This window comes from Leopardus geoffroyi, chromosome C1 (assembly GCF_018350155.1).
Source record: "Leopardus geoffroyi isolate Oge1 chromosome C1, O.geoffroyi_Oge1_pat1.0, whole genome shotgun sequence".
NCBI classification, from domain to species: domain Eukaryota; kingdom Metazoa; phylum Chordata; class Mammalia; order Carnivora; family Felidae; genus Leopardus; species Leopardus geoffroyi.
The window spans coordinates 160,332,736-160,357,586 of record NC_059328.1 but is presented as its reverse complement, the minus strand read 5'-3'; the positions used below and the strand labels follow the sequence as shown (position 1 = coordinate 160,357,586).

Here is a 24,851-nt window from a genome sequence, read left to right as displayed (position 1 = left end):
AGAGAGAGGCAAAGAGAGAGGGAGACAGAATCACAAGCAGTCTCCGCACTGTCAGTGCAGAGCCTGACATGGGGCTCGAATCTAGGAACTGAGAGATCTGACCTGAGCCAAAATCAAGAGTCAGGTGCTTAACCGACTGAGTCACCTAGGCACCAGTGTGTGAATTACATCTTAATCAAGCTGTTAAGAGAAAGAAAATGTCTAATATTTTTTATAGAAGCAAAGCATGGTGTTTAGAATATGCTTTAAAATACTTCGTAAAAAGATAAAGGAAAAGTGAGCAATGGCATAGATAAGCAAATGCAGCAAAATTTGGATCATCTTTGAATTTAGGTAATTAGTACATGGGCGCTCACTACACTATTTTCTCTGAAGCATGTTCGAAAATTTTCTCTTAAAACAAAGAAAGGCAAGTACTTCCAAAACAAAACATAGAACTTCTTCCCAGGGCACGTAGGTGGCTCAGTCAGTTAAGCGTCCAGCTTCAGCTCAGGTTATGATCTCAAGGGTGGAGAGTTCGAGCCCTGCTTGGGGCTCTGTCGCACCAGCTCAGAGCCTGGAGCCTGCTTCAGATTCAGTCTCAGTCTCTCTCTCTCTGCCCCTCCCCACTAGCATACTGTCCTTCTATCTCTCTCAAATATAAACATTGAAAAATTTTTTTTTATTTAAAGAAATTTTTCTCTAAAGCAGCATATAATTATTAGATACCTGACTTCCTTGACTCTGCCCTCTTCTAAGCAGAATAAAACACTACACCATACTCTGAGTAACCTATCATTTTGCCTGCACTATAAAGTAAATTCATTCTAAATTGGTACTTGCAAAGATGAAACCTCTAACTTTGGGTTTAAGAAGATTTTAAAATTATACCCATTTACCACCTACTCTTCTTTTGGGCTCATTTTTCCATTCTCCTATTTCATTAAACATTGATAAAGCATGTGGTTCTATAAAAATGAGTCAAGATCAACAGTGAGGTGAATTACAGGAAAAACGTTCACCAAGATACCTGCTGACACAGCACCGATAATTGTCAAAATATATTCTTCCTCTCTCATAGGCTATAGGTGACTTGGAATGAGTTGTCCAAACATTCTTAAATTTAGTACTTTCCTGAAAGACACAAGGAATTTTGGTTTAGGAAATAACTCGTAAGTCTCTACCCTGCAGCAATATTAAGTGGGATAATTAAATCTACAGTTTTCAAAGTAATTCCACGTACGTTATTTAAAACATGTTCATTTCTCCCTCACTCTGTCCTCACGTTTTACGCGGTGTGACCAAATTTTAGGAAGACCGTTTGCAGGAAGACATAAGAAGCTTAAAACTAAAAGCATACGGTGGTTCTATTAATAGCTATTTACTAATTCCCCAGGTTCAGGGCCTGGATACCCCTGTCCATCACCTGTGATCTTCTTAAAAGGAAGCGCTAACGAGTAAAAACTGCACCCCAGCAGGAGGCTTAGCCGCCAGTCGCCCCTCTGCCCTTGGCCCCATTCCCAGCAGCCGGCGGTCACCTGGCACACCAGCACCCGCAGGATGCCCAGGTTCGTCCTCTGCACCACGCCTGCGTCCCGCGAGAAGAAGCCCAGCGCCCGGCGGCTCAGCTGGCGGCACACGTTGGGTTTCTGAGTTGGGCCCATGGAGGCAAGGGCCGGGGGCGGGGTTTGCCGGGCTGAAGAGGGGCGCGCCCCTCGCTTCCGCGCCAGGCAGAGGCCGTTACCTTCGAACCTCCAGGCCCCAGCTCATCCAGGGGCCCAGGAAAAGCTGACGCGGGGAGCCGGGCAGGGAGCGCACGGTAGTGGGGGGAGGGAAGGAGGGGTTGGCGCTGCCTGAGCGCAGAGTAAAGGAAAAGATACCCCTCCCGGCCTGCCACTTAAACACTCTGCAAGTCTGGACCGGGCTGCGGACAGTGCGACGCCCCCGCAACGCGCGGCCTGCCGGAGCCGTACCCTCCTCACCCGGAGATGTAGTTCCCAGAGCCCTTTGAGGGAACCTGGCTCGTTCCCAGAACTACAATTCCCATCAGGCGGCGGGAAGAGAGCTCTGGTGCCGGCCCCGCCCCAACCAGCCGAGACCCCGCCCAGCCCCTCCTCCTCTGGCGGCGCCGAGGCTGCGCCGTGGAGCTCGCCCCCCCTTTTCCGGGTCTGCGTACCGAGCGGGGCAGAACCCTAGGGGCGCTGTGTTGCCGCCTCCTGGTCTCGCTTAGCTGTGTAAACCTTGCCGCCCGGTTACCCTCGAGTCTCTCAGCTCCCGACTTTCGCTCTAGGAGGCCCTGGCCGAGCGCCGGGAGGGGCGCTGTGTTGAAAGCCATCCCCCCTCTTTCCAAAGCAGTGTCCTGTGCTAAAGGTACGGCCCGCGGCTTTCCCTTCAGTCGCACTTTGGATGAGGTTGACGGTTAAACATTTCGGGTCTAGAAGCACAATGCTGTTGTAGTAGGAGTTAGTGGTGGAAGATGCTGGCATTCCCACCAAACTAGGATTGACTTACTCTCTCCTTTTGTGGCCTGCGGGGGACACAAGGCTGGTTTTGCGATAATTGCTGCATTTTCCTTCCTCTCGCCTCTTTTTTCTCTTCTTTTGCTAATAAAATATGAAATGTTTACATTCTTAATGGACTGTAAGATACTCCACGTTGATTCCTCTAAGTAAAAGGTAACTTGGTCGCCTACCCCTGCCTATAGGGTCAAAGTTCCCGCTACACTACATTTTCCGTAATCATGCACTACATGTGCCCTCGGGGATTGCTTTGCAAGTCCGTTAAGGGTCGTGTCTTTGCGTCTCCCACGTGGGCTTAACATGCCACCTCTCTTTCATACGTGGGCAAGGGAGTGATTGCATTTGACTGACAGCAAAGAGTGCAGTACTGGGTGAGTGCATTGGGTCACAATTTAAGTGTTTGGTAAAAATTGTGTCCCGGATACCCAGGGTTCTCTATTGTTAACTTAAAATATTTCCTTCAGGGCTTGAGCTTTTGCTGATTTTTCATGACTTATTTACAGCATACTGTGGAGCGCTTTGTATATTTTTAGAGCGCACTGTAATAGTTAATTTGGTAATTCATGAATGCAGCTGTCACTGAGAAAACTGGGACCCAGAAAGGAGAACTGGATTTTCTTTGGATGAAATGAAATTCAAATCATTGCTGACTTAAATTCATCATCTCTCTCTTTTCTCATCCCCCTTCACCCTCACTTGTTTGTCTTCCTGTTGTCTTTATCTCACCACCAAGTCACCCAGAGGGCAGTCATCCTGGATACCCTCCCTTTCTCACCCACAACCAAGTCCTTTTGATTCTCTTTTCCATCTCCTTTTTATATCCCCTGCGTAATTTAGGGCCCCACCACTTCATCACATTATTATATTAAGTACCCTCCTTTCTGCCTTACTTAAGTACTTTCAATTCGAATTCTCCATCCTGCTGCCAGAGTGATTTTTCTAAAGCACAAATTTGTCATTTCCTTATTAAAATCTTTCAGTGGCTCCCAATCACTCAGAGCAGAATTTCTGAAGCCTGAGTGGATACCCAGGATTCTCCATTGTTAACTTAAAATATTTTTAGTATGTTAAATATATGCAAATATAAAACTATATATACACTCCTTATGTTGTATATCTTATACAACTATAACTCCCAGTTATAAGTTAAATGAAGCACAATTATGAAACAAATAAATTCAAATGAATACTTATTCATTGTTACCAATGAGACAGTTTTTGTTGGACCTGATATGCTCCAAAAGCAAATATTCACTGTCCTCCATAGCATAACTTCTTTACAAAAGCCCTGTCCATATTGTACTTGTGTTGAGATTACTCAGTGCCTTCACCTCTTTTCTTTTTTTAAACCACGGCAAAGCCTGCCTTTGTTCAATGTGTCATGATTTCATTTGATCTTCACTTGTCAAACAACATGATTTACACAAAGTAGTCCCCATTTCTTTCTCATTAACCTATGCCAGTGACAAATGGTACCACTTGTTTGCCAGTGCAATGCTAAACACAAACATGTAAACTGAAATCTTATGACAGTATTCAATTATAAGGGGGTCATTCAGATAATCCAGAGTATCCTTTTTAAAAAAATGTTTTTGTTGTTGATTTTTATCAAGTTGTACAAATCCCTAGGGGTCTGAATAGGTGCCGAACAGGACAACATCTGAATCCCTTAATGTGGTGTACAGGGCACTTCTATCTGCATCTTGCCCACACTCTCAGCCTTATTTCCTTGTCCATCGTTACTTAACATTTGCTCTTGTGGCTCTGACATGTTGCTCACTTACTCAAGCCAATGGGCCTTTCAACTTTTCTTTGGAACTCCCTCCCTTTCCTTCTCTTGTCTGTTTTATCTTGTAACTCATCCCAGGTATCACACCTCCACTCACACTTTTCCTGACCCCTTCACTTCAGGTATAGACTTGCTTCTTCTAACATGTTTCTCTGCATACATTGGTTGTAGCACTGTATTAGAATTATTGTTTGTTGGTCTTCCCAACACATTGTTTTTATGCTTTTTTTTTTAATAGGCTCTACACCCAGTGTGGGCTTGAACTCAGGACCCCAAGATCAAGAGTTGCATGCTGTACTGAGTGCCCCCCAACATACTGTTTTTAGAGTAGTCCATTCGTTCATTCGACATACATATGCATTAACCACATTTTAGGCAGTATACAAAAGATGCATATGTATGTTGAATAAATTGACTGTTCTAAGGACATTGTATAGAATCTATTATTGGCAACTAAGTACTTTCAACATACATGCAGATTTAGTCTCCCTTTTTTCTTTAAATCAGTAGGAAACCACAGTGTTCATAAGAAGAAATAACTTTTTAAAAACTTGAATCCCCAACAGTTCTACCTATAAGTAGATATTTTTTCCATTTGTTGAGGGTAAAATGGCATGCACAGATATCCCTAGTTTAGGATTTGAAAATGACTTCTCAATTTAAGACCTAGAACAAACATTGTTTTTTTGTTTCTTGTTTTTCTTTTTCAGTCTGTGTCATGTGTTTTAACAGAATACTTAGCTATCTTTACCACGATGTTTTTTAATATATATTTTGTTAAATTTATTTTGTTAGTAATCTCTACACCCAATGTGGGGTCAAACTCATGATCCTAAGATCAAGAGTCACATACTCTACCAACTGAGCCAGCCAGGCACCCCTATCATGATATTTAAAGACAAAGAGATATGAATTCAGAAGTTAATAAAATGCTTTTTGTTCATGTTCTTTGTTTAAAGAAGCATGGTAAAGCACTCAGGTTATTAAACTTGAACATTTGTTCAGAGATAAATTGTTCAGAGACAAAACCACAAGAGGTCATTCATTCAGCATGTAATTATTTTCATGTACTTTGTGCTGGGAACTATTTTGGCATAGGGTATAGCAGTGAATGGGATAGACAAAGCCTCTACGTGTGGAGGGAGTTAGACGATAAATACATAGATTACAAAAATAAAATTTCAGGTAGTGATAAGGGCCATGAAGAAGACAAAACAGGGTGATGTGCTTGGTAGAGTATGGTTGGAAGCCCTGCTTTTTTTTTTTTTTTTAATTTTTTTTTTCAACGTTTATTTATTTTTGGGACAGAGAGAGACAGAGCATGAACGGGGGAGGGGCAGAGAGAGAGGGAGACACAGAATCGGAAACAGGCTCCAGGCTCTGAGCCATCAGCCCAGAGCCTGACGCGGGGCTCGAACTCACGGACCGCGAGATGGTGACCTGGCTGAAGTCGGACGCTTAACCGACTGTGCCACCCAGGCGCCCCAGGAAGCCCTGCTTTATTTTAGCTAGAGTGGTCAGGGAAGGCCTCTTGCAGATTGGACTTCTGAGCTGAGACCTGAATGATGAGGATGAGTGAGTCTGCAAAGAATTGAGGTTAGAGTAGTCCAGGCAGAAAATGCTTGAATGCAAGGTTCCCAAAGCAATAACAACCTTGGCTTATTCTAAAACTGTCAGGCCAGTGTGACTCTATAGTGCATGTGAGGGAGATGAACTTGGAGAGGTAAGCCAGAACCAAGTTATATCAGGCATAAGGAATTTTGGATTTTATTCAAAGCCAAAGGAGGCTTTGAAGGAGAGTGACATGATCTAATTTGTGATATAATAAGATCTTTATGGCTATAGTGTGGAAAATGTACTGTGAGGAGATAAGAATGCAAGTGAACAGGCTGTTCACTTGGTCCAGGTAAGCGATAATAGTGTTTCGACTGGAGTGGTAGCGGGAGAAATGGAAAAAAGTGAACAGATTCAGGATATATCTTGGAAGTAGAGTTGATAAGACTCCTAATGTAGTGGATATTAACAATGAAGAAAATAAAAGATTCAAGTGAAATCATAATAAAGCAGAACCACAATAACCCTCTCCAAACTCCCCAGAACAAATGGAAAATAGGGAACTACTTATGATGTGGTGTCTATGAAACAATACCTAGATTTTATTAAATGTACATATCAGCTTTTTACACACTGATGCTAAAGAATGTTAGGTTCTGTTCTGTGGTTAGGAATGTGGGAAGAAGGAAGTAAAATCAGGTCCCAGAAGGGGCAGGGGTCAGAGCATGTGGGACCATGATAGTGTGATGGAAAAATCACTAGTGATAGGCTAACATTCCCTTTAACAACAAGAGTGAAATAGGCCAGTTAGCAGGTAGCTGGTGTACTTTAGGTGAGAATCACTTTTGGAAATTTATTTTGAAATTACTGAGGCTTTTGACCACAAGTTTGGTTCTCATGTTTCCTTTTCACTGTATATTTTCACATTTTGTTTAAACATGAAGTACATTCATGCATATACAAAATCCAGAAAGATTAGGCTTAAAGATTGATAGTAATGATTATAAACTATTCTTATTTTAAAATTATTTTATTTAAAGAACATGTATAGATAACATAGCATAATGTATAAAAAATATGAAATGAATGCACATGTATTTATCATCAACTTAAAAAAAACAAACCCAGAAGAGGGGTGCCTGGGAGGCTCCGTCAGTAAAGCGTCTGACTCTTGACCTCAGCTCAGATCTCCATCTCACGGTCATGATTTATACTCTGACTTAAAAAACAAAACAAAACAAAACTTTAGAGCATTACCTGCAACTTTGACATCTCCTAGGTGCCTCTCCTGGTTCCCAGATCCCTCTTTCCTCTTTATATAAATAAAATATTGTTAACTTATAAGTGTTTTTGAACATATATAAATTGAATCATACAATATATGTGTACTCTTCTACAATTTGTCTATTTTTTTCTTTTCTTTTTTTTTTTTTAAAGATTTTATTTCTCAAATGCCTGGGTTGCTCAGTCTGTTAAGCGTCCGACTCTTGATTTCAGCTCAGGTCATGGACTTATGGTTGTGAGATCGAGCCCACATCAGGCTCCACACTGGGTATGGAACCTGCTTAAGATTCCTTCTCTCTCTCTCTCTCTCTCTCCCTTTCCCTCCCTCCCTCTGCCACTCCCCACCCCCTGCACCTGCATTCTGTCAAAAAAAAAAAAGTTCCCTTTAAAAAAATTTTTTATTTCTAAGTAATCTCTACACCCAACCTGAGGCTTGAACTCACAATCCCAAGATCAAGAGCCGCACGTGCCCTACCAACTGAGCCAGCCAGGCACCCCACCTATTTTTTCTTCAACATTATACTTGACAAAGTACTATAGTTCATTTATTTTTACTGCTATATAGTATTTAATTGTATGAATTTACTACAATTTATCCATCTTCTACTGACTGGGCTTTTGTTTCTTTCAAGTTTTTTATTCCTAGAAAAGTACTGTTACAGACATCCTTTAACCTGTCTCCTGGTATACATGTTAAAGAATGTATTTCTTTTCTCTTGCTGTGTAACAAAGTACCACAAACTTGGCAGCTTAAATGAACACCCATTTATTATTCCTAATTTTTGTTCCTACATGAAAAATCAGTTGTCCCAGAACTATTTTTTTGGAGGTTCCCTCATTTCTTCACAGATCTGCAGTGTTAACTTCATTGTATATCAAGTTTACATTTGTAATTAGGTCTGTTTCTAGTCTGTGTTTTCTGTTCCATTGTTGTATTTCTATTACTGGGCTAATACCTGACCACTTTTATAGTAAGGCTTGAGAGCTGGTAGGACAAATCTTCTACCTTATTCCTTTTTCTCAGGAGTATCTTATTTCTTTTTTGCCTTTTGCATTTTCAAATACCTTTTTAAATCTGCTTCAGTTCCACAAAAAAAACCTTATTGGAATTTTGATTGGAATAGCATTAAATCTGTGTATCAACTTGAAGAGAACTAACATCTTTACCATATCAAATTATCCTACTTATGAAGACCATATGTCTCTCCATTTATTTAGATCTGTAGTGTCTTTCAATGAAGTTTTATAATTTTTTTCATAAGGGATTTGCATATTTTAAACTTCCTAAGTACATTATATTTTTGGTCAGTGTTATAAATGGTAAATTTTTAAATTAGATTTTCTAACTATATTTTTGCTAGCATATAAAAATGCAAATTTTCTTTTTGTATATTGGTCTTTTATTTAGCAACCTTGACAAACTTTATCTTTAGCAATAATAATTGTCATTTGTAAAAAAACAAAAACAAAAACAAAAAAAGTCATTTGTAAGATTTGGGGGATTTTTCTATGTAGATAATCATGTCCTCAGGAAACTGTGACAGCTTTATTACTTCCTTCTCAACTCTTCCCATTTATTACTCTTTCTTTTCTTACTGTGCTGGCCAGGACTTCTAATACAATGAATAAAACTGGTGAAGGTGGCCATTCTTGTTTTATTCATGTTTATAAACAGAATATTTCTAACAGTTCACCATTAAGATAACATTGTAAGTTTTTGATAGCTACTCTTAATCAGATTAATGAAATTCTCTTCCATTCCATATTTGCTAAAAGTCTTATTTGATTTTTTTAAAAAAATATTTATTTTGAGAGATAGACAGCATGCATGAGTTGGGTGAAGGGGCAGAAGGGGAGTCAGGGAGAGAGAGAGAGAGAGGGAGACTATCTTAAGCAGGCTCCACACTCAGCTCAGAGCCCTACTCAGGGCTTGATCCTACAACTATGAGATCAAGACTTGAACTGAAATCAAGAGTCCGACACTTAATCTAATGAGCCACTCAGGCACCCTTTGTTTATTTGATTTTTAATCATGAATGGGTGTTGAATTTAATCAACTACTTTCTGTATATCTGCTGACATAATCATATAATTTTTTTCCTTTAATCTGATAATGTCAGATGCTCAACCGACTGAGCCACCCAGGCGCCCCTTTTTTAATGTTTTTATTCAGCCTTTGGGAGTATTTTATAACAGAAAGGTTTTTGGGGTGTCAGTTCACCAAATTACCAGAACTACAATTCCACTTTATTTTTTTTAACGTTTATGTATTTATTTTTGAGAGAGACAGTGCACACACCATGAGAGTGGAGCAGGAACAGAGAGGGAAATAGAGGAACTGAAGCGGGCTCTGCACTGACAGCAGAGAGCCTGATGTGGGGCTTGACCTCATGATCCTTGAGCCGAAGTCAGTCACTTAACCAACTGAACCACCCAGGCACCCCTACAATTCCACTTTAGTATTTTTAGTGTAAAGACTTCTGTTAATGTAAGATATGATCACTTACCATCACTTCTGTCTTCTTGTCTCTATGCATAACCATCTCTCTTCCAGCTGGAAGCAAGGAAGCCGTGTTATGTAGTAGAAAGAGCATCATACCAGGAGTCAAGAGGCACAAGTTGTAGCTCCAGCACCACCACTTAGTGGGATCTTAACCAAGCCACTTATTCTCTCTGAGTTTCATTCAATCACCTGCTAAGAGGAAATACTCAGGATTGAAGTGAGAATTACATGAGTTTATAAATGTCAACTCGTTGTTGTAAGGGGAAAGGATGAGAACCAATGATGTCTAGTACATTCTCTGTTAGGGAAATGTAACCAAAACAGGTAGTTTAAGGAGAGAAGAGGGTTGATTTGTGTGGTGAAACTATTTCATGGTTTTGAAATGGTGGATACATGACACTGTGCATTTGTTAAAACCCACAGAGCTCTACAGCACAAAGAGTAAACCTTGACACATGCAAATTTTAAAAATAAATAAGGGGAAATGGGATTCAGGATGGAGGGCAGACTGATAAAAGAATCTAATTGTATTATAAATGTATTTAATAACTTCACTGAAAGGAGCCAAGTAACTTGAAAATGAGACTAAAACTAAAGGCAGTAGGAACTGTTCATAAGCACTGTACTCTAGTTGATAAAGTATGAACTCTAGCTTGCTATAGATAATGGTAGATACATGTAGAAGCATTTATAAAAACCTGTTTATACAAGGTTTAGTATTCCCACATATATTTCCTTGTTTTGTCAGTTGAGAGGGCCTAGAAGCAATCTTGTAGCAAGGAGCACACCCAGTACCTGGTCCATTCCCCAATAAAAGAAACAGGCACTCTTTGGAGAAGTAGCTGATTCTAGGATTGGGTTAATGAATATACAACATGAGCCTGCAGTATCTTGTAGTGCCAGAAAATAAGGCAAGTGCTCCAAAACAAAAACACAATGATGAGAATATGTCAAAAGAACATAGGAGCCAACTATAGAAAGAAACTATAGAAGAAAGAACTCTTAATAGCCAAAACAGGAACAGTTTGAGCAATAAATAAAATAGTATCGGGTTATAACCCACAGTGTAAAAGAAATGTCTTTGAATCCATACTGATAGAAACAAGTGATTGAGTAAATAAATGGGGGAGAAGAGACAAATCTCCCATGTAAAAGAATTCCAGATAATTTATGTAGCTATTCTGCCCTTAAAGAAGTGGAGCATAACTCGCTACTCCCTAAGTGTGACTGCACATAGTGACTTCCTTCTAAAGAATACAGTATGGAGGGACCACTGGGTGGCTCGTCGGTTAAGCGACCGACTTCAGCTCAGGTCATGATCTCACAGCTCTTGAGTTCGAGCCTCGCTTCAGGCTCTGTGCTGACAGCTTAGAGCCTGGAGCCTGCTTTGGATTTTGTGTCTCCCTCTGTCTGCCCCTTTCCCGCTTACGCTCTGTCTCTTCCTCTCAAAAATAAATACTGAAAAAAAAAGTTAAAGAATGCAGTATGGAAAGGAGGAAGGGAATAAGTTTACAGTGGAGAAACTTGTCAATCACTGCCTCAGCCAGGTGATCAAGGTTAACATTAACCCTGATAAGTCATATTCATATCGTGAATACCCTTGATATGATGTGATAAGAATGGCACTTTACTTCTGTAGTTTTTTTCCCTAAGACCCAAACCCCCAGTCTAATCATGAGGAAAACATCTCATAAATATTGAGGGACATTCTACAAGATACCTGGTCAGTATTCCTCAAAATTGTCAAGGTCTTCAAAAACAAAGAAAGTCTGAGAAACTATTAGAGCCAAAGTGGAGCCTAAGGAGACCTGATCACAAAATATAACATGTTGCCCTAGATGGAATTCTATGAGAGAAAAATGCATCGAATGAAGATAAAGGGAATTTGAATAAAGTATGGGCTTAGGTTTATAGTAATGTATTAGTATTGGCTTATTAATTGTAACATATTACCATGCTAGTGTAAGATTTTAGTAATATAGGAAACTAGGTTAGAATATGGGAGCTTTCTGTACTATCTGCAACTTTTCTGTAAATCTTAGACTATTCTAAAATTAAAAGTTTACTTTTGAAATGCAATAGGCGTGCGTGCACATGTGGGGGAGGGGCAGAAAGAAAGAGAGAGAGAGAGAGAGAGAGAGAGAGAGAGGCAGAGAATCCCAAGCAGGCTCCTCACTGCCAGCGCAGTGCATGACACGGAACTCAATCTCACAGACCATGATTGCATGGCCTGAGCCAAAATTAAGAGTTGGATGCTTAACCAACTGAGCCACCTAGGTACCCCTATTGCATTTTAAAAGTAAACTTAAGATGAACTCAGTTACCAGCCTGCCTGTGTGTAGATCTCAGCCTCAAAACGTACTAGCTATACCAACCAGGGTATCCTACTTAACTAGAATTACTTTAACTTGTCTATGCCTCACTTATTTATCTGTTTGGGAGGACTAAATGAGTAACATAGTAAAGCATTTAAAGTAATGCCTGGCACATAGCAAGTGCTATATAATGTTTGATTCTGTTTATCATTACTACTTTGTTTTGATCTTTCGTTTTGGGGATCTCTGTGTTTATAGCTGAATTACACTGAATCTTTTTCAGCATGCTGAAGTGTCCAACAAAACAGTATCCATAATGCTTTTTTCATAAGGGAGAAATTATTAAGATTGTAAAGATTCAAGAGAAAGGACCAGAACGTGAGGATTCCCACCCCGTTTCAAACCAAATAAATAGAATTGACCAAGTGAATGCAGAAGGTACAAAGCCTGGTAGGATCTACCCTTTATGGGCATAGACATGCCACATATAGAAATTCCGAAGTTAATGTTATTTGGTTTTCAGTAGATTTCTTATTAAAATGTCCACTCCCCTTGTTAAACTGGTATTTGGTTACGCCTGGGTGGCTCAGTTGGTTTAGCATATGGCTTTTGATTTCAGCTCAGGTCATGATCTCATGATTCGTGAGATCAAGCCCCACATCAGGCTCTGCTGGTACCAAGGAGCCTGCTTGGGATTCTCTCTCTTCCTCTCTCTCTGCCCCTCCTCCACTCGTTCTTTCTCTCTCTCTCTTTCTTTCTGTCTCTCAAAAAAAAAAAAACAAAACAAAAAAAAAACAAACAAACACTCATGTTATTTTAGGACAAAGCACTGCCTACAGTACAAATCCCCAGATTTAGAGTTCAGCATCTGAAGTTTTGGTGACTTTTGAAACAAAATGGAATGTATTATAAAAACATAGGTTTTAGGCTTTTTACTCCTCTGCCTGAAATACATACCAGCTCTATTGAAAACTCCTTATAGATCAGCAGCTTAGGTGTAATAGTGTACTGAGTAGACCATAGCATTTGGAGTCAGGAAGCCTGCTTGGGGTATGGAGTCTGATAGCTGTGCGAATGAGGCAACACATGTAACCTCTTTGAGCCTCGTCTCCCACATCTGTAAAATGGTGATAAAGATGCTTGTCCTGCCTCCTTCCCTTACTTATTGTATTATTGTAAGGATGAGTTGTAAAAGTGAATGTGAGAGCTTTTTGTAAATTACAAAACCTAGGCAGATATTATTGTTATAGTAATTCTCAGGTTTTCGACCAGAGTAAAACTCTAATGGAGCCTTATAGTCAGATTAGGTGTTGCATGCCTTTACTTATTTAATTATATAATAAGATGAAATCATTTGAATTTAACATGCCTTTTATGGTGTATTTTCTCACAGTACTTTAGTTTTTATGATGTTTTTCTTTGGTGTAACAAAGGAAGGCATTGTTTTTATCTGTAATTGTTTCCTTCAGGTGGCAGTTTGAGGAAATGATTTCCAAGCTCTTTGCTGAAATTAGCTATATAGAGAACACAAAAGTGTATCCCTGTGATTTGTGAAATTGTCTCTGTAGGACACAGACCCTCTTGTCCTGGAGTGGAGCTGACCAGCAGAGGGTGCACAAGCTTTCCCAGGAGCTGGCTTCAAAGGCTAGGCTGGGCAGACCTGACTGGTGCCATCTGTGTTTGCTGTCTGATGATTAAGAAGTACTATAAATGAAAAGGTTCTGGCACACCAAAAACACAGTTACCAAATGGAAAGAGAGAGCAGTCTTAATGTCACTTAGCAATGTGGCAAGTACCTGCCATAGTTGGTGAGTAGGAAGTTTCTAGATAATTGGAGTTTGGTCTTCTAGCATGGGTCTTCTAGCACCACCTCCTTCTAGCACCACCTCCTGCTACTCTTTGCTTTTTCCAATAATTTCTTTCTCTTTCTGGATTCTTTGCCCCTACCGTCTGAGCATCTGCAGTTATTGGCCTTATGTGGTCTAACAAATCGAAGTGTTTTAAAACTGATCTTTCTCTGAACTTCTATGGCCCTAGGGTAAATGGGTCCTGGATCCAACTGTCTACAGCACCCTGTCTGGGTCCCCTTACCAAGGCTCTCAAGGCTCTCACAGGTTCCATGGCATCTTTTCCTCCATGTAAATGGGTGACTGTTAGAAAAAAGACTTTGAGACTTTTCGAGTGTTACTATTACTACTGCCCATACCATCTTTTTTTCCTTCCTTCCCAAGCACGGATCCTCTACCTGTGGATATTGTGTAGAGTTTATATACATAGCGATTGTAAAAATATTTTTATAAGTTTCCTGAATATAAAGGTTATTTGAGTTTACTTAAAAAGAAAAAGAACATTTGAGATGTGTGAAGAAGAAAATAGAAGGAACTCCTTGAGCATTTCAATCAGAGAAAACTGTAAATTCTTCCAGACTTTTCCTATACATATGTATATTTGTTATTACATATATTAATTTTTAAAAATGAGATCTTACTAAAGGTACGATTTTGTACCCTATTTTTTCCCCCACCTAAAAAAATCACGGACTTCTTTCCATATCAGTAAATTTAGGTTTATAAGCAATATTTTTGCAGGCTCCACACAGTCAGCACAGAGCCTGATGCAGGGCTCTATCTCATAAACCATGAGATCTTGACCTGAGCTGAAATCAAGAGCCAGATGCTCAACCCACTGAGCCACCCAGGAGTCCCTAAGTAACATTTTTAAGTAGCTACATGATTTTCCCTTACATGGATATACAGTAATTCAGTCAGTTTTCTGAAGATGACTAGATGGTGTACAGTTTTTCAGGATAATGTACAACAGTGCCGTGACAAATGCTTAATATATTCTTCTGGTTACATTCTTAGGATATAATTCTAGAAATTGAATTTTCCATCAAATTTATTCTTCAAGAATTTTCATACGGGGGCGCCTGGGTGGCTCAGTCGGTTAAATGTTTGACTTCGGCTCAGGTCATGATCTTGTGATTCGTGGGTTCAAGACCCACATTGGGCTCTATGCTGACAGTGCAGAGTCTGCTTCGGGTTCTGTGTCTCCCTTTCTTTATGCCCTTCCCCGCTTGTGCTTGCTTCTTCTTTCCCTCTTTCTCTTTTCCTCTCTCAAAAATAAATAAACATTAAAAAATTCAGAAAAAAAAGAATTTTCATTTGTATTGACAGTTTCCTCAAAAGATTTCTCAATGCAGTCTCCCCTGACAGTGTGTGAGTATGCTTGTTTTTCTATACCACTGATCACAACATTTCACTTTGCCAAAATGATAAGTCAAATACTTAATGAAGCCATCATGCTCTTTTTAAATTTTTTTAAATGTTTTTATTTATTTTTGAAGGAGAGAGAGAGAGACAGAGCATGAGCAGGGGAGGAGCAGAGACAGAGGGAGACACAGAATCAGAAGCAGGCACCATCCAGGCTCTAAGCAGTCAGCACAGAGCCCAATGCAGGGCTCGAATTCATGAACTGTGAGATCATGACCTGAGCCGAAGTCAGACGCTTAACTGACTGAGCTACCCAGGCGCCCCCATCATGCTCTTTTTTAAAAAAATTAGTAGTCCTGCCATTCTCCTGGTCACCCCAGAAAATTAAGCCAAAAGGCAGCAGTTCTCCAACTGTTTGGTCTCAGGACTCCTTGACACTGAAAAATTATACCCCCAAGAGCTTTTATTTATATGGATCATAGTTGTCAATGTTTACTATATTAGAAATTAAGCCGAAGAAAAATGTAAATATTTATTAAGTCATTTAAAATAACAGTAATAAACCCACTACATATTAGCATGAATACCATTTTTATTAAAAATATTTTCCAAAAGAAACAAGTTAATTAGAAGAATGGCATAGCTTTACATTTTTGCAAATCTCCTTAATATCTGGCCTCTAAGAGAAGATGACCAGATTCTTTTTTTTTTTTAAGTATACCTAACACATAGTGTTATATTAGTTTCAGATGTACAACATATTGATTTACAATATGTACATTACTCAGTGCTCACTGTGATAAGTCACTGTCTGTCACCATGTGATGTTATGATGATATTATTGGCTATATTTCTTACATTGTACTTTTTGTCTCTGCAACTTATTTTAAGACTGGAAGTTTGTACCTCTTAATCCTCTCACCTGTTACACTGGATTCTTATGTTTGCTTCTGTATTGAGTCTGTGGTGATTTGTCGTTCTCTTTTAGATATGTGAAGAAAAGCTGATCTCACAGAGAAATGTGAGTAGTTAGAAAGAGGAGGAGTACTTTAATAGTCTCTTAGGATGAATGTGAATACTCTTCTTTGATATTATACCAAATTCCAATAAGTGGTAGTTTCTTAAAGGTGAATTGCAATATAATACTTGAAACCATATCAGTGTACTTCTCTTACTCTGTTACATTAAAATCCATTGATTGTCTTGCCCTCTGAATGGATCTTTTAGTAAAACCATGTATGATTTTTGTGATACCGTATGTGTCATCTGGAAAATATTGGTTCACTGAGTTGTGCATGTCTTCCAAACGTTGACACATTTTATTATACCATGTCAAAAATACCTTATTCTCCTCAGAACAGTGTTGAAGTGTCAGAAAGCTGTTAAGCTAAGCATGGTGGACACAAGTTTTCTAGAATTCTAACTTTTTGCTTAAAAGCTTGAATTTTATTAATGGCAACAAATGGTGTCAGTTGTTTTCCTGCCAGGCTTACTTTGTTTCTGAGAAAATGCCAAAGTACAAATGGTGTTCCATGAAAACAATTGTTTCGCTTCATCAAGGATATGCCGAAGTGAAACAGACTTTTTTTTTTCTCCTGTCGATGCACGGTTGGTGAAGAAAATAGTCACCTGCAGTACAGTTTGGTGCCACTGCCTTGATTCAGACTAAGATGCCAGCAGTTTCATCCACCATTGCCTATGCATCATCAGTGCACCTGTCACCACTGTAAAAAAAGACAAAGAATATGTTGATATTATTAGGAAAAGAATTTTGACCTTTTGTGGACCCCCTTAAAGTGTTTTGGGCCCCTAGGGATCCCTGGACCACACTCTGAGAACCTCTAGTCCAAGGTAATCATAGGAACCCATTCTATTTTCAGAGACTGATTTAGAGATAGTTTGTGACTCTCAATTCTGGCCAGAGAAATCCGAGAGCAAGCCTGTTGAGGAGCTTGTGAGATAATTTCTCCATCCCTAAAAAAAGACATAAGAAAGAAATAGTCCTTTTCTTCCTCTGGATGTTGCTGTGTCAGTGTGATGCCTGGAGCTGCAGCAGCCATGTCGTAATTGGCAAAGGGAACGAGCCTTAGGGTGAAGGTGATGCTCAAAGAGCAGGATGGAGAAATGGCAAGAACGTGGGTCCTTGATGACATCCTTGAACTAGAGATGAAACCACACCTAGAACTGGCCCAACCTCTGGACTTCCAGTCATGAGAGATATTTTTCTCTCATTATTTAAGCCAAGATCTTCTGTTACTTGCAGTTGAAAGCACCCCCCAAAGACATTTTTCATTAGTGTGATGAATATTTTTAAGTGTTTGGTGGCCATTTGCATTTTTTTGGTGAATGTTTGTTGATGGCATTAGCACATTTTCTACTGAGGTCATTTCTAAGTATTTTCTAAGTGTTCCTTATATATCAATAGTACATTGTAGTGTTTTGCAGTATCTCCACTGGAGTCTTTTGTAGCATATCTTCCCATAAGCTTTTATAAACAATGTATTAGTCTTTTTCTTTCATTTTTAACTTTTTAGCTTTGGCGTCATGTTCAAAAGAGTCTTTTCTACCCTACTTTTTAGTAAGCACATATATCTTTTAGGCCTATTAAGGAGTATTTTTTACATTACCTGGAATTTATTTTGGTGTTAGATATAGCATTGGCATATAAATTTATTATTCCAAATACGTAGGACTTTTTCTTTTTTAAAGATTTTATTGATTTATATTTTATTTATTTATTTTTTAGTAGGCTCTACGCTCAACATGGGGCTTGAATTCATGATCCCGAGACCAAGAGTTGCATGCTGTACTGACTGAGCCAGCCAGGCACCTCCCCTAAAGATTTTATTTTTTTAAGTAATCTCGATACCCAACATGGGGTTTGAACCTACAATCACGAGATCAAGAGTCACATGCTTCACCGACTGAGCCAGCCAAGCACCCCTTCCTTTCTCTCTCTCTCTCTCTTCCTTTCTTCTTCCTCACTCTCTTTCCCTTTTTCTTTCTTTCTTTCTTTCTTTCTTTCTTTCTTTCTTTCTTTCTTTCTTTCTTCTACACCCAAGTTGGGGCTTGGACCCACCACACCAAGATCCAGAGTCACAGGTTGCACCAGCTGAGCCAGCCAGGCTCCCTGGTAGCCCATGTTCTTCAAACACTTTTTTGAATAGTCCAACCATAACCTACTGATTTGAAATACTAGCTTTATTACAAATAGAATTCTTACATGCATTTTGACTAGTTTCTGGATTATCTATTCTTTTTCACTGCTTTGACTATATATCCTAGCACTAGAGACATGGCTAAGTATACACATACTTGATGTATAGTGTACTCTAATGTCTGGAAAAATGAGTACTTCCCTACCCCCCTTTCCCCGATGCCACCGCAACTAGCATCACTATTTCCCTTCCAGTATTTTCCTGGCACTTTCTGCATGTGTATTCTTCCAGATAAACTTTAAAATTTTTTGTTTAAGCTTCTCAAAAACATTTTTGGAATTTTGAATGAATTTCTTTAATTTTATGGATGATTTTGGTGAGAATTTACATTTTTACAATATTAATCTTCAGCTTCAGAAACCCATGTACCGTCTTCCTATTTATTAAAATTATCTTCCATGCCCCTCTGTAGAGTTGTATAGCTCTCTTCATATCAGTTCTATACATTTCTGGCTAAGTTTATTCCTGCGTATTTCATATTATGCTTGTTATAATCATAAAAGGAACCTTATCCCCTGTATATTTTCTATTTTGCTATTGATGTTGAAAAAACATTCAGCTCATATTTCCAGATAGTTTTGGCTTCTTAAAAAAGAATAAGCACACAGGATACTATCATTTGTGTTAGTACAGTATATACTGTGTGAACTTGATTTATGAGGTATGACTGTTTAAGGCTGTTTAAGGAAACAGAACATACCAGAAACTAGATCTCAATGAATATGATCTTTCTAAGCTGGTTATGTTATAGCAACAAGAACAACAACTTACTGTAAAAAAAAAATTAAGGGTATTATCCTCAAGCAAAGAGTTTGCCACCACTGAGGATATGAAAAAGAATTAATAGGCCTGCTATGAAGACATTATCTGAAAATAAAATTTCAAAGATGTTTATTATTGGAATAAATGGTAATCTCTCAAAGTGACTTACTTGAAGGGTCAACACTTATTTTGATGTCCACATCTAGTTTTTAGTTAAACAACATCACTTTTAGACACACCTTATGTTATCAGGTGGCAAAAAAATGGCTGACAAGTTTTATGTGTTTTGTTGTTGTTTTAAAAGAATCATATTGTTTTTGTATTAAATAAGATTCATGTTGCCCCAGGCATTATGGATTGGCAGTGTTTCAGCTGTTGGGAAAATGAAATTTGCCAGTTTTCTAAGATCATTTAAAATAAACAAATTTCTTTTCATCCACATTATGGATTTAAAAAGCATGTGTGGGCTAGTCTTGTATCTTAATCACCATTTAAAATGTTTCTGTAGAACATATGGTTCTAGGGCGCATGGGTTGCTCAGGTCAGGGGCTTAGGTCAGTATCTCACGATTGGTAGGATCGAGCTCCAGGTCAGGCTTGTGCTGATAGCATGGAGCCTGCTTGGGATTCTGTCTCTCTCTCTCTCTCTCTGTCTCTCTCTCTCTCTCCTCCCCCCACCCTGTCCCCTGTGCCCACATGTACATGTGCTCTCTCTCTCTCTCAAAATAAACTTAAAAAAAAAAAAAAAGAAAGAAAATGTAGTTCTGAGCTTTTAACAGCTGACTTACAGATAATATTAGAAATAAGACCTTTTATAGATTGAAGATCACAAAGGTTTCTCTACATGATGTGATCGAGGTTAAATATATAATTCTTTCTTGGGACTCCTGGCTGGTTCATTCAGTAGAGCATGTGACTTTGATCTTGGGGTTGTGAGTTCAACCCCCATGTTAGGTGTAGAGATTACTTAAAAATAAGTCTTTAAAAAATATTTTATATATACATATATAACATTATGTATGTAAGTATGCATCTATCTATACATATATATATAATGTTCTTAAGCAACTTGCTATGGCATTATTATTCATGGGCTTTAAAAAATAATTCCTAAATTTATTGATTTTTTTTAGTTTATATAATTTCTTGGAATAAGGTTTATTGTATGTTTAGGTAAAGAGTGTTTGTATCCTTTATTTCTTTGGGTGAGGAGTCTGGCTCCAAGTCAGAATCCTATGTGTGATGTTTCAGGCCTGACCATAGGCAATTACAAGATTTTCCTGGAAGGCCTCATGGGAAGAGCTACCATTCCCACACAAGAATTGGGGTACAGCCAGTGCATTGCCGTTTTCTGGAGTGATTGCAGTCAAGGCTCCCCTGGGCAGTCATGCTCAATAATGAGGACTGCTGCTGAGATACTTTCTCCACTTTGGTGGCTCAGTACTATTCCCCTCTTAGCTCTTCTTCCCCCAGCCCCACTCCCCTTTGCCCATGGATCCATAAAAAGGCAGGAGACAATTTCCCCCATCTGTGCTGCATCTACGTGATCCTTACCGAGTGCCATTCCGCAGGGAAAAATGGAATGCTGGAGAGCTGGTGCCTCTCGTTGCCTCTTGCTTACACCGTTGCAGTAAGTAAAAGGCTCGACTGTTAATTTCAGTTTGGCTTGTTGTCCTAATTTACCATTTCAGTACCTGATTGCTCAACAGTAGGAGGTGGGAATAGTGTTCCTAATAATTTACTAATTTTTCATCTGATAGATTTTTTTCCTTTTCAAGCTTTAAGGGGTGCCATTTATTTTTGTTTAATTTTATTTAAATCCAAATTAGTTAACATACAGTGTAATAATGATTTCAGGAGTAGAATTTAGTGATTGATTCATCACTTACATGTAACACCCAATGTTCATCCCAACAAGTGCCATATAGAAATGTTTCTGGAATTCACTGAATAATAATTTGACTTTATATTTGTGCGGTATGATGTATTTTATAACGTTCTGTGCAAGAACTTTGTAACTTAGGAATTATCTCCATTTTGCAAATGAGCCAATAGGTTCAGGCACAGTAAGTGACTTTTCTAAAAGTCATGATAATAGATGGTTGGACCAGGACTTGAACTTGAGGCTTATTATATTCTTAACTTAGTACTTTCTACTCTGCTTCCCTACTTCATTGTTAAATTAGTCTTACCTTCTTGGGAACTTGGGACGACTTTAGGGCTGTTTAAACTAAGAAGTATAGTGCAAGGCTTGATTCTGTGGTGTTCATGAAGCCTTCTGGAAGTTATAAGTTAATGATAATGACAGTAATATCAGCTAAAGTTTACTGAGCACTTACCATGTATCCAGCACTACATTACATATATATTTTACATAGATCACCTTCTGTGACCTTCCTATATCTTAGAATACTCTTATTAGCCACCTTTGAGTACATTAACAAAGTATCCCGTCAGAGGTTGTGTGGTAGCCGGTGGCAGAGCCTGCACTCAACTTAGTCCAAACCCTTTGCCTCTCCACTTGAAACTGCTTTCCAAGAAGACTTGAGGTGATTCTGCCCTACTTTGCAATATTTCAGCTATTAAAGAGGAATAAGAGGGGCTCCTGGGTGGCTCAGTCAGTTAAGCGTCTGACTTCAGCTCAGGTCATGATTTCGCGGTTGGTGAGTTTGAGCCCCTGGTTGGGAACTGCACTGACATTGCAGAGCCTGCTTGGGATTCTATCTCTCCCTCGTTCTCTGTGCCTGTCCCACTCTCTCTCTCAAAATAAATAAACCTTAAAAAAAAAAAAAGGAATAAGAGAATTCTCTGGAACAGAATCTCCTAATACAGTATTTCTCAATGTTGAAAAATGTATAAACCTCTATTTAAAGGGGAAAAAATTCTCAGATCTCTGGGTTGACTTAAATTGACATATTGTTATACAAATCTAGGTAAAAGTCCTTGTGCATAGAGCTCTTTTTCAACTATAAAATCAAAATAAGTATAAATACCATCACAAGGCCAATAAAATTCAAATTAACAGCATAATGTGACTGCTGATGTGTTACCAAAACTAAATTGCAGCTCTCATTATTAATTAGGTACTGACCTCCTCCACGTAGCTTCACTTGACTTCAGCCCATCTTTACTATCACGTGCTGTGTATCTTCTCAATTCCCTTACCACTTTTCTCAATTTGAAATACTGCAGAATCTTTTGCGGTGTGCTATATACTCAGATGCTTCATTTCCATATTATATCTGTGCTGCTTGTTGCCAACAAGATCAAAAATGCAAACCCAGGCACTGAAATCAAGTAGCAGTTATACCTTTGCTCCTATTGATTTTGTTTTTAGATTGTCATAATAAAAACACGATTTAAAAAATTGTCATAGGACCTCAGTTTGACAAACCCAGTTTGCTTGTTTGTTTTTAATTGTTTTAAGTCATCTCTATACCAACGCACAACCCCGAGATCAAGAGTCACATGCTCTACTGACTGAGCCAGCCACGCACCCCAAAGGCTGTTTTCATAGGTGTGTCCAGTAGGAGATTTTTCCTGAAGAGCAAGGAATGGAGATCTGTTGTAATGACCTTCAGAAGGTTAAAATGAGGTGGTGGATGGCCATCATGTTTTTAGCTCCTGTCCATGCTAAAGTTTCTCTTTCATGGGTGTTTATAAACTTGTGGTTCTTTCTAGCCACATATAAGAGCTTCTCTCATTGAAAGCAGGATTTCCTTCCCATTGTTACAGTGTTACTGTTTTTGTTACTAGGTGACATGGGTTAATAAACTCAGAAGGCCTCATTATCAACCCATACATTCTATCTCTCTTCCCCTTCTTTTTCTTTTCTTTTCTCTTTTCTTTTCTTTTCTTTTCTTTTCTTTTCTTTTCTCTTCTCTTCTTTTCTTTTCTTTTCTTTCCTAAAAGAAAATAAAATCTTTTGTAAGATTTTATTTTTAAGTAATCTCTACACCCAACATGGGGCTCTGATTTATAACCCTGAGATCAAGAGTTGCATGCTTCATCAGGTGCCCCCCCCTTTCCCTTATTTCTGTTTAACCCAGACTTAAGCCCCGTGAAGTCCATCAGCTGCACCCCCACCCTCATCCCTCCTTCTCCTCTATCCTCTTTATTTTTTTGTTTCTGGTCATTTGGGGCTTATTTCATGGTCATCAGTTCTGTTCACCCTCAATTCCACTGTCCTAAGTCACCACTACTTTCTGTACTACCAGCCTGGACAGGCCTAATCTAGATAAAAACAAATATATTGCCCCCAGACTGCCAGGTGGTAGAGGAAATCATATAACTGCTTTATCAGGTTACTTTTTTTTTTTTTTTTTTTTTTTAAGAGAGAGAGAGAAAGAGTTCAAGCAGGGAGAGGGGCAGAGGGGGAGAGAGAGTCTTGAGCAGGCTGCAAGCTCAGCCCGGAGCCCAACACAGGGCTCAATCCCATGACCCTGGGATCATGATCTGAGCCAAAATCAAGAGTGGGATGCTCAACTGACTAAGCCACCCAAGTGCCCCACTATCAGGTTACTTTTGGTTACAGATAACAGAAAGCTCAGATTGGCTTAAATAATTGAGGGAATGTATTGGCTTAATAACTGAAAAAGCCAGAGGTGGGACAGGCTTCAAATGAAACTTAATCCAGCTACTTAACAATGGCATCTAACTTCTTTTTATCTTTCAATTTTTCTTTCAGAGTTAGTTTCACCCTAAAGTTGTACCATCCTGAGGCCAGACCAGGATGGCTTTTGTTAGGTACTGAATTGTGACTCCCCAACTCTGCCCCAATTCATGTGTTGAAGCCCCAACCCCCAGTGTGACTGTTGGAGATAGGGCCTTTATCGAGGTAATAATAGTTAAGTGAGATCATAATGGTGGGGCCCTAATCCAATAAAACTGTGTCCTGGGGTGCTTGGGTGGCTCAGTTAAGCATCCAGTTTCAACCACAGGTCATGATCTTTCCATTCCTGAGTTTGAACCTCCTGTCTGGCTCCATGCTGACAGCTCAGAGCCTGGATGGAGCCTGTTTCAGATTCTGTATCTCCCTCTGTCTCTTCCCCTCCCCCACTTGTGTTCTGTCTCTCTCTCTCTCTCAAAAATAAATAAACATTTAAAAAAATTAAAAACAAACAACTGTGTCCTTATAAGAAGAGAGACACTAGAGAGACATCTCTTTCCCCAAGCATGCATGGAGGACACAGCTGTCTACAGGCCAGCAAGAGGTACCTCACCAGAACCTCACCAATTCTGATACCACCTTGACACTGAACTTCTGGCTGCCAGAACTGTGAGAAAATAAATTTCTACTTTTTAAACCATCCAGTCCTTGGCATTTTGTTAAGGCAGCCTGAGCTAACTAGTAACAGCTTTCAGCAGCTACAGGGCATCATGTTTCCTCTTTCATCCATAACAGATACGAGAAACCATCCTTGTCCTAAAATCTCTGGCAGTAGACCTAAGGTGCACTCTGTTGGACAAGTTTAGTCACATACTTACCTCTAAACCAATCACTATACCCATAGGTTTGGAATGTGTCTGATTGGCTTAGCATAGATTAAACAGTTCACCTCTAGTTTCAGCCAGGTCTCCTGTGGCTTCTCTACAAACTCAAAGATTTCAAATACATGAGCTATTTATTAGTGGGGAGTGAGTGCTCAGGAGGCCACCAATAAATGATCACTAATGTGAGTCACAACTTCAGATGGACCAATTAGCTGTTAACATTC

The 24,851-nt window shown here is 39.2% G+C and overlaps 2 protein-coding genes and 1 long non-coding RNA gene across 10 annotated transcripts in view; 1 reads left to right on the top strand and 2 right to left on the bottom strand.

The window, feature by feature from the left end:
• DCAF17 (DDB1 and CUL4 associated factor 17) overlaps positions 1-1,993 on the bottom strand; it is a 49,482-nt gene extending 47,489 nt beyond the window's left edge. The window contains exons 1-2 of one of the 4 annotated variants that reach the window (XM_045480169.1): positions 1,518-1,993; positions 1,010-1,113 (exon numbers count right to left, since the gene is read on the bottom strand). In XM_045480169.1, the coding sequence (XP_045336125.1) occupies positions 1,010-1,113; positions 1,518-1,643 (230 nt within the window). In that variant the 5' untranslated portion in view covers positions 1,644-1,993. Of the gene's footprint in view, positions 1-1,009; positions 1,114-1,222; positions 1,383-1,517 lie in introns of those variants that run through there. The other 3 variants (XM_045480168.1, XM_045480170.1, XM_045480172.1) reach the window with 3 other exon arrangements.
• Positions 1,968-24,851, top strand: part of METTL8 (methyltransferase 8, methylcytidine) — an 87,427-nt gene continuing 64,543 nt past the window's right edge. Inside the window, exons 1-2 of one of the 5 annotated variants that reach the window (XM_045480178.1) lie at positions 1,968-2,349; positions 20,706-20,764. In XM_045480178.1, coding sequence (XP_045336134.1) covers positions 20,717-20,764 — 48 coding nt within the window. In that variant the 5' untranslated portion in view covers positions 1,968-2,349; positions 20,706-20,716. Of the gene's footprint in view, positions 2,350-13,534; positions 13,752-20,705; positions 20,765-24,851 lie in introns of those variants that run through there. The other 4 variants (XM_045480177.1, XM_045480173.1, XM_045480175.1 and 1 more) reach the window with 4 other exon arrangements.
• Positions 16,182-22,963, bottom strand: LOC123599066. The gene is made up of 2 exons (XR_006712953.1): positions 22,616-22,963; positions 16,182-16,879 (listed from the first exon to the last, which is right to left on the bottom strand). It is a non-coding gene; the product is annotated as an uncharacterized LOC123599066 (long non-coding RNA).